This window comes from Bubalus bubalis, chromosome 10, assembly GCF_019923935.1.
Source record: "Bubalus bubalis isolate 160015118507 breed Murrah chromosome 10, NDDB_SH_1, whole genome shotgun sequence".
In the NCBI taxonomy this organism is placed as follows: Eukaryota; Metazoa; Chordata; class Mammalia; order Artiodactyla; family Bovidae; genus Bubalus; species Bubalus bubalis.
In genome coordinates, this window is record NC_059166.1 from 49,945,481 (window position 1) to 49,959,443 (window position 13,963).

At 33.8% G+C, this 13,963-nt stretch overlaps 1 protein-coding gene across 1 annotated transcript in view; it reads left to right on the forward strand.

Annotated features, from left to right (window-relative positions):
* MANEA (mannosidase endo-alpha) overlaps window positions 1-13,303 on the forward strand; it is a 72,907-nt gene extending 59,604 nt beyond the window's left edge. Inside the window, exons 4-5 of the mRNA XM_025294612.3 lie at window positions 7,018-7,094; window positions 7,939-13,303. Of these exons, the coding sequence (XP_025150397.2) occupies window positions 7,018-7,094; window positions 7,939-8,608 (747 nt within the window). The 3' untranslated portion in view covers window positions 8,609-13,303. The remainder of the gene's footprint in view (window positions 1-7,017; window positions 7,095-7,938) is intronic.
* Window positions 13,304-13,963: the final 660 nt, after the last annotated feature.

The window sequence follows — 13,963 nt, forward strand, 5'->3', positions numbered from 1 at the left end:
TTTATGGTGAAAACTTTATGAATGTTACCTAAATGGGGTATGTAAATGGCATACCTAGAATTTAATTTGATGGTTGTCTGTTTCATGGAAATCATTCAGGGTCTGCTATGTGGCAGGTACTGTTGGAGATGCTGGTAGTACTAAGAAAGGTATTCTTCTTAGATTGAGACCTTGCAATCTCGTGGTGGTCAGAGACAAACACAAGTAATTGGAGGAGGAGTACGATGGCAGCACATAAGAGTAGGACGATCTGCCTCGTTCTAATTGCAGTGGGGGATGGAGGGTGCGCAGGAGTGAAGCAGGGAGTAGACGGCTTTGAGAAGCAGAAAAGCGTATCAGATTTTTGCCTTTTTTTTTTTAATTTTACTGAGGTATAATTGACATAAAATTGTGTAAGTTTAAAATTATAACATTTATTTATATTGTAATATCACTCATTGATAGCTAATACTTCTCTATCATGACACACAATTATCATTTCTTCTCATGATGAGAACAGTTAAGATCTAGTTTCTTAGCAAGTTTGCTGTAATACAGTTTTGTTGTTTATAATCATGGTTAGATTAGATCTCCATAACTTAATTATCTACTAGCTGCAAGTATATATTCTTAGTGAAAGTAAAAAGTGAAAGTTGCTCAGTCGTCTCTGACTGTTGTGACCCCATGTACTGTACAGTCCAGGTAATTCTCTAGGCCAGAATACTGGAGTGGGTAGCCTTTCGCTTCTCCAGGGGATCTTCCCAACCCAGGGATTGAACCCAGGTCTCCCGCATTGCAGGCAGATTCTTTATACCAGCTGAGCCACAAGGGAATCCCAAGAATCCTGGAGTGGGTAGTCTATCCCTTCTCCAGCAGATTTTCCCAACCCAGGAATTGAACCCAGGGTCTCCTGCATTGCAGGCGAATTCTTTACCAACTGAGCTATCTGGGAAGCCCAAATATATTCTTAAACACCATCTATTTCATTCCCCCACCGCCCAGCCTCTGGTAACCATCATTCCTCTCTGAGTTTTCAAGTTCATTTTATTTTGGATTCCAGAAACAGTGGAAACAGTGTCAGACTTTATTTTTCTGGGCTCCAAAATCACTACAGATGGTGACTGCAGCCATGAAATTAAAAGACACTTACTCCTTGGAAGAAAGGTTATGACCAACCTAGATAGCATATTCAAAAGCAGAGACATTACTTTGCCAACAAAGGTCCGTCTAGTCAAGGCTATGGTTTTTCCTGTGGTCATGTATGGATGTGAGAGTTAGACTGTGAAGAAGGCTGAGCGCTGAAGAATTGATGCTTTTGAACTGTGGTGTTGGAGAAGGCTCTTGGACTGCAAGGAGATCCCACCAGTCCATTCTGAAGGAGATCAGCCCTGGGATTTCTTTGGAAGGAATGATGCTAAAAAGCTGAAACTCCAGTACTTTGGCCACCTCATGCGAAGAATTGACTCATTGGAAAAGACTCTGATGCTGGGAGGGATTAGGGGCAGGAGGAGAAGGGGACGACAGAGGATGAGATGGCTGGATGGCATCAATGACTCGATGGACGTGAGTCTCAGTGAACTCCGGGAGTTGGTGATGGACAGGGAGCCCTGGCGTGCTGCTATTCATGGGGTCTCAAAGAGTCGGACACGACTGAGCGACTGAACTGAACTGAATAGGATAATCTACTAGCTTTGTGGACTTGTATGTCCAAGTCTTTCCTCAGATTTTCGAAGTTCTCATCTATTATTTCTTTAACTCCCTGACCCTGCCTTCTGTGTCTGGAATCCCATTTATCCTGACATTTTTCAGGATATATGGATGAATATCTGTAGATCATGTAGGCTTTCTTTGATCCTTTCTCTTTTTTTCTCTTTCAGTTCTCTCTTCTCCTTTATGTGATTTCAAAATTTTCCTCCAAGTCAGTCATTCTATCTTCATCTTCTCTGCCCTGCTAAATATTCTCTGTACTGCATGCTATCTAGTTCTAGAATTTTTGTTTGATTCTTTTGAAAACTTCAGTCTCTCTAATAAAGAATTGTTTTATTCACATATATTATTCATGATTTTATTGAATTGTCTTGAGTTTTCTTGTAACCTGTTGATTAACATCTATTTTCAATTCTATCAGATAGTTTGCAATATTCTGTGCCTCTGAGTTTGACCGCTAGAAATAGATAATTTTTCTGTGATGCCATGTTTCCTTGATATTTCTTATGTGCTTTAGATTTGCACTTTTCTTTTTGCATATGAATTACTAGATGCCTCCTTCACTCTTTTCTTGTTGCCTTCAGCAGATGGTATGTTATTGTAGTGTTGATATTAGAGTTTTTACTTTGTTTTCGTGAATTTGTATCTGCTCTAGTCTTCTGTGTTTCCTCTTTTGAGTGAATTTTTAAGCATTTCTGCCCTCTCTTTTGCTTTTTAAAAAGTTTCTTTACCTCCAGTTTGTAGATTCTGAACACGTCCTCACTCTACTGGAGCTTTCTCTTGGCAGTGGCACTGGGAACCCATACATGGAGCCAACATAGAGTGGCAGTAAAGTGTGAGTTTAGCACTGGGTACATTGGGGGTGCCTGCAGATCCAATAGGGTAATCCCGGTGGCTCCTAGGTGGACTTCTGCTAAGAACAGTCCCTTTCCCACCAAATGAAGTTCTTATTTGCATCTTTCCTAATATCCTCCCTTCCCCTAGTTATAAATTTCATATCTTAGTACTCTAGGTACTGGTGGAGAGAATGGATTTTTTCAGCCACTTTCCAGTCCAGCTAGAAAGGCACTTAGCCAGGCACTTAATTACCAGCTTTCTTTTTCCCTCTCAGTGTTTCCTTGGGCAGAACTGGATGCTTAGAAAGTTTGTCTACTGCCACCAAACTAGCATTTATCTGTTTACTTATGTACTTACTTTTGGTCTCCAGTTATGTGCTGAAGTCTCTCTTTGGGAGGATTGGACTTCGGCAGGTTCTGTCTCATATGTGAGTGCCTGCCTGGGTCTTCACTGACCCAGTTTTTGCCTGATGGGAACAAAAGTCTAGGCAGTTTGGCTGACTCCTCTGTTTCCCAGCTCAAATAGAAGTTTGTCTCTTATCATCTTCACGGTGGGTGAGACAACTCCTGGGTTCCTTGGCGTAAGACACTAGGTCCTAAAACACCACGGAGGCACTTTTGCTCATGCATGAATATCTCATATGTTGATTTAAAAGGGAATAAATAATGGGAACATTTTATGCCATCATGTTTCTAATCCCACTCTCCAGGATCATCAGGTTTTCACTTAAAAGGTTCACTTTGGGTGCATGGTTAAAATTGGAAGCATGAAATGAGGAAGCATCTATATGACTCTTACTTCCCCTTCTAAAGATATTATAAAGATCTGATTTTATATATATATATATATATATATATATATGATTCTGTCATTTTTAAAGTGGTAGTATTAGTCTAATAGATTTTTTTCCAAACAGAATAGTGAAATGGTGATATATCACATTATTAATTAAACCTATAAAGAAATATTATTACCACTAATGAGTTAGAAATATGAAGGATAATATGAGTGTTGTATATCAATAATAGCTTTTTGAATTACTATAAATGTATTGATCTGCATTTTATAGAAAGAAAGCCATTTATAGTTTGCAACTTTACAAGCAGATTCATTTTAATGTAGGATATTTGTTTAAATATGGTGTCCTTTAATATAAAATGAAACTTCCTTAGAAAGTGTTGCATCTAAAGGGAGATTATCCAAGGTTACATTATGTAAGAGTATGAAAATACAAATATCCTTGTCAATTTTCTTTCATTTGAAGTTAAAAAGCAACTATCAGAGCTACTGCAAAGTCTGCCCTAGTAGTACTTAGAGTATACTGCAGAAATGAATATATTTTGTTACTACGAAAACCTTTCTTTGTATAATATTACTGAAATTTTACTAAAAGTGGGAAATGAGTTACACTGAATGTTGTCTGCTGCTGCTGCTAAGTCGCTTTAGTTGTGTCTGACTCTGTGCGACCCCATAGACGGCAGCCCACCAGGCTCCGCCATCCCTGGGATTCTCCAGGCAAGAACACGGGAGTGGGTTGCCATTTCCTTCTCCAATGCATGAAAGTGAAAAGTGAAAGTGAAGTCGCTCAGTCGTGTCTGACTCAGCGACCCCGTGGACTGCAGCCTACCAGGCTCCTCCGTCCATGGGATTTTCTAGGCGTACTGGAGTGGGGTGCCATTGCCTTCTCCGGAATGTTGTCTGACTTTAAAATTAATTCTGTGAGAACTAGTAGCACTGATTAATGCAAAATACATTTCACTTTAATTAAGGTAGTTGAAAACAAAGACATTTTATATTGCAGTAGCACATAAGTCTGGAATTCCATACATGCTTCATAGGAACCACTCTAAAATTAAAATATTATCAATAAGTTTATCAGATTTCCATAAAGATTTTTAATGGTAAGTCAGTAAAATTAGTAATAAAAATGAAAATTCTCATAGTTGTTTTGCAAATCTTAAGTAGATAGTACACATGATCTTTGCTTTAAATGACAGTCTATTCTGCTAGTAATAAATGACCTACAGAATGGTTTTGGTAGCCAAAATTAGTTTTTCTTGATTTATATATAACCTTTTTTTGGTTAGAAAAATTGAATTTTCTGTGCACAGTACTTTAAAAGTATTTTTGGTTTCTGCTTTCTATCATCATGGTAGTGATGTATAAACCACATCAATAATGAGTATTTAATAATGAGTATTCTGAAAATTATTGTTCAGTATAATATGTTTTTGATTTTTAAGTAATTTTGTTATAAATTATTTGAATAGTACATATTAAATGTGTGTTATTTTGTAAAATGCTATTTTAATTGTATAGGAGAATCTGTCATTTAAAGACATTTGCTATTGACTGCATTTAAATGTTGAAGAAGGCAATGGCACCGCACTCCAGTAGGCTTCCCATGGATGGAGGAGCCTGGAAGGCTGCAGTCCATGGGGTCACTGAGGGTCAGACCCGACTGAGCGACTTCACTTGCACTTTTCACTTTCATCCATTGGAAAAGGAAATGGCAACCCACTCCAGTGTTCTTGCCTGGAGAATCCCAGGGACGGGGGAGCCCGGTGGGCTGCCATCTATGGGGTCGCATAGAGTCGGACACGACTGAAGCGACTTAGCAGCAGCAGCATTTAAATGTAAACTTAATGTTCACGCATGAAAAAAGAATCCAGGTTTTTCTAGATCATACTTTGTTTTGCCTTTTTTTAAAGAAAGATATATCTGAATATAGAATATATTCCTATTTATTTTTTAAAAGGAATAAGTATATAGGATGAACCACTGCAAGGTGATCAAACATTTGCCCTTTGAATTCAGATTGCTTATATTGCCTCCAGCTGGCTAGGTGACAACTCATTGAACTGCCTTATCTTTGCTTCATATGGAGATACTAATTGTAACTACCTTATAGAGTTGTGAGAATTAACTGAAGTTAAAAAGTATAAAATATTTAGAGCATTATTTAAAAGAGAAAGCACTTAGTAAACATTATTACTGTTAGAATTCTCTAGCAACTTCTGTGTTCAGTAAGTATACATCTTACCTTGCCAAGAAAGACTTAACACCCTGAAAACTGTAAAACATTAATAAAGGAAACTGAAGATAATTCAAAGAAAAATCTCTTCAGCAAGTGTTACTGGTAAAGTTGTAAAGCTGCATGTAAATCAATAAAGTTAGAACACAGCCTCACACCATACACAAAACAAACTCAAAATGGCTGAAAGGCTTAAGACATGATACCATAAAACTCCTAGAAGAGAACATAGGCAAAACATTCTCTGATGTAAATTATACCAGTATTTTCTTGGGCCAGTCTCTCAAGGCAATAGAAATGAAAACAAACAATGAGACCTAATTAGATTATAAGCTTTTGCATAGCAAAGGAAACCTAAAGAATGGAAGAACATGTTTGCAAATGATGCAACCAACAAGGGTATAATTTCCAAAATACATAAACAGCTCATACAATTCAGTAACAGAAAAACAAGCAACCCAATCCAAAAATGGGCAGAAGGTCTAAATTAGACATTTCTCCAAAGAAGAAATACAGATGGCAGTAGCCGAATGAAAAGATGCTCAACCTACTAATTATTAGAGAAATATAAATGAAAACTATAATGAGATGCCACCTCACACAAGTCAGAATGACCAACATCAAAAAGTCTATAAATAGCAAATGCTGGAGAAGGTGTGGAGAAAAGGAACCCTCCTACACTCTTGGTGGGAATGTAACTTGGTGCAACCACTGTGGAAAACACTGTGGAGGTTCCTCAGAAACTGAATATAATTATATTATCTAGCAATTCCACTCCTGGGTTTATATCCAGACAAAACTATAATTCAAAAAGATACTTGCACCCCTGTGTTCATAGCAGCCCTGTTCCCAATAGCCAAGACATGGAAGCACCCTAAATGTCTTATCAATAGATGAATGGATAAAGAAGATGTGGTACATATACACAATGGGATACCACTCAGCCATTAAAAAGGAATGAAATGATGCCATTTGCAGCAACATGGATGGACCTAGAGATTATCATACAACATGAAGTAAGAAAGAGACAAATACCACATGCTGTCACTTATATGTAGAATCTAAAACATGACACAAATGAACCCATCTATGAAGCAGAATCACAGACATGGAGAGCAGACTGTTGGGTGCTGTAGGGTGGGGAGAAATAGAATGGAAAGTTGGGTTAGTATATGTAAGCTTTTATATAAAGAATGGATAAACAACAAGCTCCTACTGCATAGCACAAAGAACTATATTCAATGTCCCATGGTACACCATGGAAAAGAATATGAATATAAAAAAGAATGTATATATGTATAACTGAGTCACTTCACTGTACAACAATAATTAACACATTGTTATTCAACTATATAAGTCAACTTCAATAAGGTTAAGGTAAGTCAGTTTATTAAGTCAGTTTATTATTTCATTTTCATTTTTAATCATAATTTTTTCTCTATCAATATTTTTTGTTTTAGGTCACTTTTCATATTGAACCATATAAGAATCGAGATGATAAAACCATGTACCAAAATGTCAAGTACATTATAGACAAGTGAGTTTCTTCTCTCCTATAATTGCTGTTATAAGTATATTTAAATTATATTTGAGAGATTTGAATGACATAGTATGACATTAATATCAATTTATTTTTGTAATGAATATTGCAAGCATTTTGAGGAACTTTTCTGAATTTTCTTATAATTCAATTTCTCTATGAATAATTATAAGTTGCTGTTTTTACTCTTATGTGTATATTAGACTATGATGTTTGTCATCTAATATTTTAAATTCTTACAAAATTGTTTGTAACATATTTGTAAAAATAATTTACAAAATTATTCTGTAAATTTTATGAATATAAAGTCTTTTTTTAAAAAAAATGTTAATATGAAATGTGAATTGGTATTAGATATGGTAGATTCACATCTAATATTTTCATTTATGTTTCAGTATGTTTACAAGAAAAGAATTTATTAGCACAGTTTCATTTTGTTTAAGGGTTTACTGATAATAGTCTGTGACAGATGCCATACTCTTATAAAGAAACATGTCAGCAACAGTTGGGACATGTATCATTTAGAACACACACAGACACAAAAGCAGTATTTTCATGTAGAAAAATGGATTTTTTATTGTGTTAGTCGTAATTTTTAAACCTCAATATAAGTAATTACTTTCTTGTTTGTTAATGTCTTAATGTATCCAGTATCTCATTTCCCAATGTGTAAAATTAAAAATGTGTTTTTATTGATTATACTTACGTAGCTAATTCCACAAAGAAGGTGAACAATACACTTAAACTGTACTGATTACCTTCATTTTCAGTACATAAATAATTGACTATGGGAAATAAGGCATGAATTTTCATTTTATTTTCATATATGTTTATATTCTAGGTATGGAAATCATCCTGCCTTTTATAGGTACAAGACTAAGAACGGCAATGCTCTTCCAATGTTTTACGTCTATGATTCCTATATCACAGCATCTCAAAAATGGGCCAATCTTTTAACCAGCTCAGGGTCTCAGAGCATTCGCAACTCTCCTTATGATGCATTGTTTATTGCACTTCTAGTAGATAAAAAGCATAGATACAGAATTCTTCGAGGTGGTTTTGATGGAATTTATACATACTTTGCCACAAATGGCTTTACTTATGGCTCATCCTATGAAAACTGGGCTAAGATAAAATATTTTTGTGATCAGTTCGACCTAATGTTCATCCCAAGTGTGGGCCCAGGATACATAGATACCAGCATCCGACCATGGAACTCTCATAACACTCGTAACCGAATCAACGGGAAATATTATGAGACTGCTCTGAGTGCTGCACTCCAAGCCCACCCCAGTATAATTTCCATCACCTCTTTTAATGAGTGGCATGAAGGAACTCAGATTGAAAGTGCTGTTCCCAAAAGAACCAGTAATATCGTGTACCTGGATTACCAGCCTCATAAACCAAGTCTTTATCTAGAGCTAACTCGCAAGTGGTCTGAAAAATACAGAAAGGAAAGAGCAAATTATGCATTAGGTCACCAGGAACTTAGCACACAACCTGTTTCTTAATGGATTGACTTAAGTTTAATAATTACAGAAATTACCTAATTTCAATACATTCCTTTTGTTTTGAGTTATGGGAAGAAAACTGTCAAAATCAATATGTACTGTTACCATTATCTAATAAAAATAATTTGTACATTGTTAAGGATCGTAATATCATTGCCACCTTTCACAGTGTTACACTGAGAGAAAAGCTGTGCAAATAATATTCCTTATGGCATAAATTTGCTGAATCTGTGACTGGAATTGAAATCTTGCTTTGATAGCTGTTTTTATTTCACAATAGGCAATTGCTTGTGTTTCAGAGAGTAGTTAGCACACAATTAATCCTACTAGTATTCTGCGCCCAAAGAAATAGAACTGTGTATATATTTGATACCTCTGTTGAAGAACAAAGATGTAAAAGATAATAACATGGTTCATTTTTTAATGATCTAATCAACTTTGTCCTATTAGCATTCAGACTCTGGAAAACATTCCAATAATTCTTCAGAAGAAAATATGCCTTAAGCCTTACTGAGATGAAGGCCTGCTTTCTGTAACACAATATATATCATCATATGCAGATTTCTGGTTTCCTAGAGCTTGCTAGGTATTTTGCATGTCTAATGTTTCTACTTTGTAGTGATGAATTCCAGACTTCAGAAGGAAAATCTTTTCATAAAGGCTTTTCATAAAAGTTAAGAATTGCTTCTCAGTTATTGAAAAAATATAGCCAATTTACAATTATTATGGAAATACAATGCCTAAAATACTATTTTTAGGGTATCTTGTCAATCTTTAACTTGTTTTATTATTCATGATTTTAAATTTAATATTAATTACAGATGAATTGTTAAGAAAAAGTTGATACTAACATTGGATTGCCACCTTTTAAGTTTTTAAGCTATTTTTACCAAAACTAATAGAGAAAATTTACTTAGCATTTCAGATTTTAAGGATTATGGAAATAAAATTTCATTCCTAAGTTTGACTTTTTATTAGATGTAACATTTAATAATGGAAATATTTTATTTAAAAGACTTTAAATTACTGTATATAATAATATCCCCATCTAAAAACATTATACTTTTATGTTACCTAACAGGATAAAGACTTGTGGTCTGTTGTCATATTGTGACAAATTGATCATCTGTAAAAAATGAATCTCTTTAAAAACTAGAGAATAAAAGACACTCTGTTATTTTAGTTAATATTTGTAACTAGAACTATAGAAAGAAACTAATATATATGCTCTTACATGAATATTTTTTAGATATTTATTAAATGTTAGCAATACAGAATACATATAGTCAGAATATAAGGACATTCATTCAGAAACAAATAGTGGGATTTGTCATAAATGTCATTGTCTAATGAGTTATTTTTAAGCAGTGCTTTCAAAGCAAACTAGCATGTCTTTGAAAAGAGGCATGATTAATGTTAAATTGATTTATAACTTGAGAATTTGCTATATCTCAGAATATTCAGACCATGGGAAATTAGTATAATGGTAATTAGTAAATTCACTTTCTAGAGGAAATTACAAGAATAATTCACTATTATATTATAACTAACCATATTCATAGGAACACTCATGCTGATATAACCGTTGGATTTTTTTTGTTTTTATTATAGTCAGTTTGCCACTATATGTTTTATTAGGGATAAACTCTAAATATGTCATACCTAATAATTTTTATTACTTACTATATTTTATTAAAGTTTAGTTAGATATCTACCACGCAGGAACTTTTGTCTTTGCTTATGTTATATGCTTGAACCCATAATAGACAATTTTATGAAATAGTTCTGAGGTTAAGAGAAAGTATAAAAAACAAGGTCAGAAATCCTCAGCATGGACACCACCATTTGTCTCCTGCTCTCATTACGGATATAGATCATGTAGGATCACAGACTCACCTCTGAGCTTTGTTGTGGTTCCCAACACACATTACCCCAACCAGCCACTAATAGTCAGATTTCAAATTAAGATAAAATAGATTCTGTCTTCATTGCAGAAAGTTAATTCTCAAGGGAAGAATGTTTGGAATCAGCTCTAAAGATAGTTTACTAATTTATAATTCTTTGAATATGTTTATTTTCTTTTTAAAAAAAAGTTATTTGAAAGCATTATCTCTAATAATTTTGTTATTCTTAGGGAAGAATGCTTCAAAATCTTCCTCAGGTATTCATTACCATTTAACTCACAACAAGTTTAGACTGTATAATCACAAAAATTATTTGCTTTTATTTAATTCAATAAACTAAAGGAACCGTTTAAAGGGAGAAATAGTATAATATATATAATGCATGGATTAAAATGAATTATTATTTTAAGGTTTAATCAGGCTATTTTTTTGACTGTATAGAAACCAAATCTTTCTTTTACTACTCCCTTTTTAAGGACTGATATTATAAAAAACTGCTGTTATTAATGTTGATCTCAGTTCTATATTAATTTTTTTAAGAGTACAATTTAAAAATGACTATTTTGTTATATAAAATAGTTAACTTTCATCTTATAAGAGCATGCACAGAATAAATTTTATCTTAGATATAAAAATTATTTATGAAATATTTACTTTCTGATTAACAGTTAAAAAGTAGTATTCAGTCTGCACTCTATATAGCATTTAAAAAGAAGACATCTTTTAACTGTACATACTTTTAAAATCTGTGAATTTGTGTTATATACAGAAAAATAAGAAACCATTTCCCAAATTTAAAAATTTCCTATTTTTTATTCTTTGGGCATAATTGTATTGCTCTGACATCCTTTAGGAAATTGATCCTTCCTAAACCAGCTCAGTTGGTAAAAAGTCTGCCTGTAATGCAGGAGATACAGATTTCATCCCTGGGTTGGGAAGATCCCCTGGAGAAGGAAATGGCAATCCGTTCCAATATTCTTGTCTGGAGAATTCCAGGGACAGAGGAGCCTGAGTGACTAACAATTTCAGTTTCACTTGAAAACATCAAAGTAACAAACCACTAGAGAACCTACTAACTTCCTGTGCTGTACTGTACTTAGTCGCTCAGTCATGTTGGACTCTTTGCAACCCTATGGACTGCAGCCCACCAGGCTCCTCTGTACATAGGGATTCTCCAGGCAAGAATACTGGAGTGGGTTGCCATGCCCTCCTCCAAGGGAACTTCCCAACCCAGGTCTCCCACATTGCAGGTGGATTCTTTACTGATTGAGCCATAACCAAACCTTTTTTGAAACTGACCAGAGTTATGAAATTTAAACATAATGACTGCTTATAAACTCTACAGTGCTTACATGTGGAAGCAATCCTTAAAAGTTTTTACCTAAATTTAGAATTAAGGGTGGACACTTATGTCCCCTAGTGTAGAAGCAAAATTTTTTTTTACTACCAGCAAAATTTCAGTTATTTTTACAAATATTTACAATTTCAAGATGAAAAATTGAACCAAAAAGAATTTTTTGGCTCAGCTATTTCTTTTTTTAAAAAAAATGTACTTTAAATTGTATGCTGATTGTTATATGTCCACATAAAGGCTAAATGTTACTGTATGTTTAATGTAAGATTACTATCCTGGAAAATTCAAGTACTACTTTGGCTTACTTAATTCCTCCTTAGTCAAATCAAAGAACTTAGTGGTAGTGCTGTTATATTCCAACTATCAGTGAAGGGAAGAACAGTTTTCAATGTGACTAGATTTTGCTGTTGTTATAATTACTATTTATGAATCAAAAGGCAGAATAATTTAAGACCTAATAGGCAAGTAGTTGCAGATCTAAAATTTATTAAGCTCAAAACTTGTAGCACTTTTCATATTGTATGTTCTAAACTTCATTTAAGGTAGCTTATATATTGAATTGATATAACCATAAATGTAACCATGAAGTTAAAATGCCTTTTAGAGTCTATCCCATTGAAATAATTATTTCACTCTACAAAATAATCATGTACCACAGTAGCAATAATTCTACACACAGTTCATTTATAGTTTATGATTGTATCATCATGCTTTTGTGTTTTTGACTTTTTAAAAGAATAGGTTAAAAATCTGAACAATCATAAACAACACAAAGTGGCAGTCTTCAGCTACTTAACAGCATTTAAAATAAATATATTAAGGAATTATGTCCCTGGATAAAAGTATTTTTGAGTCAGTTTTACAAAAGCCATTTTGAAAACACTGTATATCACCATGTTAATTTGATTATAGTATCTAAAGTGACCTTTATCCTGATCTTGAAAATATCAAATCCAAAAGAGAAAATACTTTAAAGGAAATTCAGTTGTAATACATGCAATACATTTTAGAAATTTATGTTCGAACAGAGTCACTGAAGAGTAGCTGCCATACTTATTCAGTTTATACACACTAAATTTATATTTCTTGACCACCATTGTATAATAACGTTTTTTAATCACCCATATTATCCATATGACAGACTATTAAGCTATTAGTATTATGATAGAGCAGTCCAATCTGACATCATGTAAAAGTCAACTGCAAATCTGATTACTAAATTCTTCCTTGAAAATTTGCTGTGTTGTTATATCTATTTAAAGTACATTCTTGAAAATTATGTTCTTGGTTTTTCAGATATCGTGTAAGAACAATATGTAGTGACAGTCATTATATGAACAGTAGTTGAACTCAAATTTTATTTTTCTTCATATGAGTATTATGTGTTTGTAGCTTAAGGCTTAATTTAATTTGCAAATAAAATGTTCCATTAACACAGTATTTTGTCATTTCATTTTTTTACTTGAGTCATCCTCAACTAAAATTTATTTAATGTTTCCTCTTATAAGAATATGTGCACACTGACTCTGCAGAAAGGATTTGACATATTTTTTCTAAGAAATAGTTACAAAATTAATATATAATCAATGATGAAATTTTAAAAGGAATGTATATATGATACTAGTGTATATGGTTGACTACACATTTGGTAGTGAGAGAGCTTCTAAGCAGTGAATGCAAGATGTTATATGGCTCTTGTTGCCAGAAAAGAAGCACCCCCTCCCCTCTGAAGACAGACTTTGCCTTGTCAATACATTTTAAAATACATTTCTCAAACAGGCATTATACCTAGGACCAAAACTGCAGAAACCTACTGGAAACTACTAGGTAATGTAAGTAAATGCATGGAGTACCTGCAACTGTGGACAATTGTAACCTAACAGGAGTAGATGCTAACAGCTCCTGTCTGTGTTGCCCCCTCTGTAGCTCTGCATCCCTAAAATGGGGATGTATGTCTGCGTATTTGGGGATTTTTCTAATTATACCTGTTGGCAAATATTGCAAAATATTTTTAAAATATTTTCTGGTTGGACCAGTTCATTGGTCACTATTTTTGTGACTAATTTGTGACTTCTCATGTAAAGAAGGCAAAATTGT